At 35.5% G+C, this 6,000-nt stretch overlaps 2 protein-coding genes across 3 annotated transcripts in view; one reads left to right on the top strand and one right to left on the bottom strand.

Annotated features, from left to right (window-relative positions):
* The window catches only part of MCPH1 (microcephalin 1), a 90,135-nt gene that overhangs the window by 63,340 nt on the left and 20,795 nt on the right, over positions 1–6,000 (bottom strand). The window lies entirely within an intron of this gene.
* The window catches only part of ANGPT2 (angiopoietin 2), a 42,150-nt gene that overhangs the window by 27,546 nt on the left and 8,604 nt on the right, over positions 1–6,000 (top strand). The window contains exon 5 of one of the 2 annotated variants that reach the window (XM_010185923.1): positions 1,410–1,540. In XM_010185923.1, coding sequence (XP_010184225.1) covers positions 1,410–1,540 — 131 coding nt within the window. The remainder of the gene's footprint in view (positions 1–1,409; positions 1,541–6,000) is intronic. The other variant, XM_010185931.1, reaches the window with a different exon arrangement.

Here is a 6,000-nt window from a genome sequence, read left to right as displayed (position 1 = left end):
CCTGCTGATGTTATCTGCCATGCTAGTGCACAAATAAGTAAACAAGTCAAAGTCATGTTGGCTACAACACTGTTAAACCTGGAGTGGAAAAAATAATGAATGTTTGCCAAAAAGACCAAATTAGCAGGGAAAGCTTATAAAACAGTTTACAAACAATAGAGTGTGGAAAAGCAATTAAAACACTGAACGTGTTATTTTTATATTTAAGGCAAATCATGTAAACAGGTATATAATGAGTAAGTGAGCTAAAAAGAACATAATAAGCAACTGTAATATAAGCATGTATTTATATAGCACCTAAAACTTTGTACTAACTGGCTGTGCTTGTTAGATTAAATTAAGAGGGAAAATACACAGAACCAACCCCAAAAGGGTCAAGTATGAAATATCAGTCAGCAGGCAAAATGCCAGGAAATTCCAACCTCCATAGTTAATAAAGAACTGAACACAAAGATGAGCATTAGATTGTTCTGTAAAATAAGAAGGCTTAGGCATATTAAAAAGTATTTTTTACACAAATGAATTCCAGAAGGGATGTTTCCTTAGTGGGCTGGGCTGAGCTGCCAAGCTTCAGCTTGGTACACACTAAGTTGTCCCTGCTCAGCATAGGGGCAAAAAAACTAGTCAAAACTTTTAAAGACTTTTTAAACTTAGTTATTCCAGTCAGCTATATTATAAATAATTTCAGAACTCTTACATTAGATTTCACAGTATTAGAGTACTGGTACTAGAGCACCAAAGGTCATTATTAATATAATCAGTTGCTAGTTAGAGATGCTTGTAATAGTAGTAAATGCAAGCAGAGGTTGTAATGCACATAGGAGTCCTGCAAAGGCAATGAATGAAAGCAGAAACTGTTCAAATGAGTGAATCACAGAATATTACGAGTTGGAAGGTACCGTGAAAGATCATCCAGTCCAACCTCCCTGCCAGAGCACGATCACCCAGACCAGGTCACACAGGAACTTGTCCAGGCAGGTTTTGAATGTCTCCAGAGAAGGAGACTCCACAACCTTTCCGGGCAGCCTGGTCCAGGGCTCCGTCACCCTCACAATGAAAAAGTTTTTCCTCATGTTCACATGGAACCTCCAATGCTCCAGCTTGTACCCATTGCCCCTTGTCCTATCATTTGACTGAATGAGGTGATATATCCTAAGTTTTCTTATTCAAAATATTAATAAGTGTCAGGACTTTTCCACCAATCAAGCAACCATGCTCATATTAGAAAAATGCCTCTAAATAATATAAAGTAAGAGCACACATGATTCATACCTTGATCTGTCATTTCTTTCAGGGCCAGGCATATTTTTTCACAACTGCAAAGCTGTAAGTTGATTATATAATGAATTGCTTCTTAGTAACTTTTACTCATCTCCTCTTAATGCCTTCAATTTCTATTGTATTTTTAGCAGCTAAGAACAACTTCATAGCTAAAGAGGAGCAAATCAGCTTCAAAGACTGTGCTGAAGCTTTCAAATCTGGACTGACAGCAAGTGGAATCTACACCTTAACAGTTCCAAACACTGCACAAGAAAAGAAGGTAGGATGGCTATAAAGTGCTACCTAGGCGTACTGTGTGTTATTGGACTAATGTATGGGTTCCAGTTCTTTGTTATGCAGAGTTTTAAGGGCATTTGTGTAACCATTAGATGAGCAATTAGATCAGCACAACAGACACTGGGTAGCAGAGAGGATTTTCCTGGAAAATACTGGTCTGATTTAAATAAAAGGTGAGGGTTTGCGATGGTTTCACTACATCAGTTTAAATTCCTCTATGGATACTTTTTCTCCTATGAGTTTAACTGAAATGAAGTTCAATGTCAATTTAAGTTAAAGCAATACACCATACCTCTATAGATGAGACATTGAGCTAAAAATGGCACTCAGTGGATGAAACACTGGATACCTGACAAAAGATGCTCCATCTACTGAGGTTAATAAAATTATAAGGCCTCAGACAGCATAATCCAGTTGAAACAGTCAGTAAAATCTGAAAGGGAGAAAAAAGCCACCGGTGGATTGTAAGGGTAAAGAACCAAAAACTGCAGTGAACACTCTGAGGAGTGAGTGGGGCTCAAATGATGTAAATTTGTTTCTGACTTTTCAGACACAGAAGGCTGAGGAGGCTAAGGGACACTTGACTATAAACAGAAATGCTTAATATATTTCCTAGACAAACACTAAATAATTTTCTAATGTTTTTATTTTATAATTTCATATTGTACACATTTTCTTACAAAAAATTAAGTATTTTATGAAATTCCTAAAGCTCTACTTTATTATATCAGAAATACTTGAGAAAAAACCCCAAAACAAAACTAAGAGAAAATGTACAAAAGCAGAGAAAAATGAAGGCACATGTGGAAAAGCAATTGGTAAAAATCTGACAGAGAAAGATTTTTTCCCCCAAGTTTTGATAGCAAACTGCTCTTTGAAGTGCCAGAACTTCATCTAGCCCAAGCCAGACTCTGTGATCTTTACCCTTTACCATGTAGAGAAATGATGGTATCTGCATTCTGCTTGAAAAAGAAAAACTAGGCTGGTTTTCCTTTGGATAGTCTAGTCTATACATGTGTTTCACAAGAAAATTAGTTACACAACATGCAGTAGTGTTTTATTACACCTGAAGCAGAATGGCATAGATCACAATTTTAAATGCTAAAGGAGATGGAACATACTGCATTTTTAAAGGAATAGATTGCAGCAGTCTTTGCAAGACATCTAGAAATCCCAGGAAGGGTAACATTCCTTTAATCTCTTAATATTACCTGTCTCAAGCTTTTACCCTTGGTTTTAATTTTACTAACAAGTATAATATACAGAGCACACTTATTTTCTAAAAGTAGACATAAGTGCATGCTATATTACAGAATGCACATTTCTGTCTTAAACTTCAACACTGCATTTTCAAAGCCATAAATCTCTAGGCAATTTATATGAGAAGCCAGAATAACACACATTTCTACAAAACTAAAACCTACTAAAATATTTTCTCTCTGAAACAGAAGTACAGTTGCAAATTTCCTAGACTATAAAATATTAAATGCTTTACATTTGAACATGGACACTTACAACACTTGACAAAAATACCCATTTTGGTAATTGACTCACTTTAAAAAAGTGTTTAAAATGTAATAATTCATTTAAATTAGTAATTCATTCAGAATTACAGAGTTTTAATCTTATTCTACCCACTTCAGATAGAGTGAAAAAGACTCTTAAAAAGACAGCAAAGGTTTTACTTACTATATGACTTGAAAAATAAGAGACTGAAAAGTTTTAATGTGTTTTTTATACAAATACAAATGCATAAGAGAAGTTGTCAAGGGAAGGGAAGGTTTAGGGATAATAAACACGTTACACCATTTTCAACTGTTTATGATGTGGATGGCCACTCGGACCGGGAAACAGAATGACCTTTTTATTTGCCAAAAGTGCTGCACTGCTGTTTATGTTTTTACCTTTTCCTCTTGTAACACCTTCTGACTTCCTGGCAGGCTTATAAACAACTTCTGTGTAATCTGTAACTGAACTTTACTAATTTGTCTCCCATCCTAATCCAAAATTAAAGAATTGCATTCGAGAGCTGTGAGAAAAACCAATTATTTCATTCATATTTTCAAACTTTCAAGCTTTCCTGTTCTGCACCAGGACAAAAGCAAAGTCTTGTTAAAAATACTGAGGAAAACCAGCAAAAGACTGCTGACACAAGGAAAAATGGCAGAGGCAAACCCATGAAAAGTCAGTAACTGCATAGTAGTAGTAACCTGAACCAATTAACCTCCTGGTCTTAACCAGGCAGAACAGTTGAGTCTGTATGACCCTAATATATCAGCTCAACCATTACCACAACTATTACCAACATATTATCCCAAATCTTAAAACAGTGGCTAATGCAGTGGCTGAGCTCTTACCCATTTCCATCTCTGTTGAGCTGAAATCTTCATCCCGGAACTGACACACATTCTAAGCCAAGGCGTTTTTAACAAAAACGTCCTTGCAGAAAGTGTTTTGGGCAAGTTTGAATATACAGTTTTACATAACTTTCCTAAAAAGCAGTCATCCAGACAACTAGCATGTCATTTCAAAAGGAGATCATGCCATGGACCTTACATCTAAAATACACACACACAAATTGTTTCCAACCCCAAGCATTAAAAAAGAGCATATATCTAGCTTCTCCACAGTAAGAGGTCATATGAAGGTTTTGTTTGGCGTTTTTTTGTGAATTTCAGAAGCCTCATCATCTGTCTTTTTTCACTAGTAACTGGTATTGTTATTACATTATAAACCATGTGTGCAGTTATTTTTTCCAAAACACGGAAACTAAGGGCACTATTTTTGTCTAGTCACATCTTTAGGAGCTAGAGAGAGCAGAATACAAAATCATTGAGCATCATGACTCAAAAGTGTTCAGACAGCAGCCAAAAGTGATGCAAAGGGAAACTGCACACATGTGGCAACTGCACTTGCTTTGGTATAAAAAAACTGTAGTGGATCTTCATCTTTCTAACTTGACCAGAGCCTTACCATTCAGAAAGTTGGTCTGAAAACACTTATACTCCGAATATACTAGTGTACGAGAAAAAAGGTGAAAAACTACTTGCTCCGAAAGTCAACTTCCTAGACAGTGAAGACTGTCTTATGTGCTTATAATCTTTGGAGAAGGGACTTCTTCCAGTTACACATACCTTACAGCATTTTCAAAAATACAGCGCTGATCTTTAGCTAAAGGTGAAAAATATGAACAGCTCATCTTAGCTCTGACAGTGCTACAGCTGCTACAACAGTAACCACTGAAGCAGTTCACAAGATAAACCAAGTATTCCCACTGCCATTTTGTTGCAATTTGAGAGGCTGATCTCTTTATTCTTTTTTGGCATCTGTTTGAAGACTCCTGCTGCCTGCCTGATCTCGGTATCTATTTTTACTTGTTTTATGAAATGTTATATTTCTTCCGTTGAATACAAAACCCAGGCTAGGCTGAAGGGTCAGAAGAGTTCTGTTCTAGTAATGAGTGTTAAAGGAAGCCTCATATGCCTATCATTTTACTGGAGAACGAAATTATTTTTGAAATAGAAGTTACAGTCCAAATAAATGCTTCCTCTCCCCTCATCCTTCACATACATCATGACGAAATTGTTCCCTCTGCAGACTGACACAGCAATTTACTGTGTTTATTTTAAACTAAGCAAATCCTTTCCTTAATCTTCATTTTACTGAATAGCCTATCTCTATCATTACAATTAATTATGGATATACATAATTAATGTCAAAACTTTTAGTAAAAAGTAATAGAAATAGATCAACATCTCATTAATCTTCTTTCTGTAATCTTTACTACAATTTTTCTTCATTGACTTTATTCTTTCCCAAATTAAAAATGAACTGGCATCTTTTAGAAGCACTTACAGATGACTGACATGAAATTTTTTGGTGAGGCAAAATTATACTCCCAAATTTACATAAACTTGATAAAATCATTATTGGTAAGAAAAATCTACATGACAAATTTATGGACTTCTCTTCTTTAGTTTCTTATTAAGTGTTTCAGTTCCTACTAAATTGATTCTCCTTTAGGGAACAAATATGCAGTACCCCACCATTTATCCCAAAGAGTCTCTGAAGGCTAGTTGTCTTACCATTCACATACAAAATGGATACTGGCTGTAACAGGAATACTTTACATAAGGCATTCACAGTCATTCACTATTTGAGATTATTTTAATCTTATTAGAACTAAATAAAGTGCTATTTTAAGGCATTTATCTCTTCAAAGTAATAATTCCAGCTGAAATTAAATTTAGGTGATAGACATCAAGGAGATTGCACATAACATTCAGAAACATAAATTAATGCCTACAATAGCAAAATTGGACTGAAACAGTGGCCCATGTAAATGAATACCTGGCCTGTCTCTGTAAGTATAAACTACAGGTTTCAGAAAAGGGTGAAACAGTTCTGTTCTCAATTTGTCTGCTTATACTGTCCTTTCAGTAT

This window comes from Mesitornis unicolor, unplaced genomic scaffold (assembly GCF_000695765.1).
Source record: "Mesitornis unicolor isolate BGI_N332 unplaced genomic scaffold, ASM69576v1 scaffold12470, whole genome shotgun sequence".
Taxonomy (NCBI): domain Eukaryota; kingdom Metazoa; phylum Chordata; class Aves; order Mesitornithiformes; family Mesitornithidae; genus Mesitornis; species Mesitornis unicolor.
This window is presented reverse-complemented; position numbering and strand designations above follow the sequence as displayed.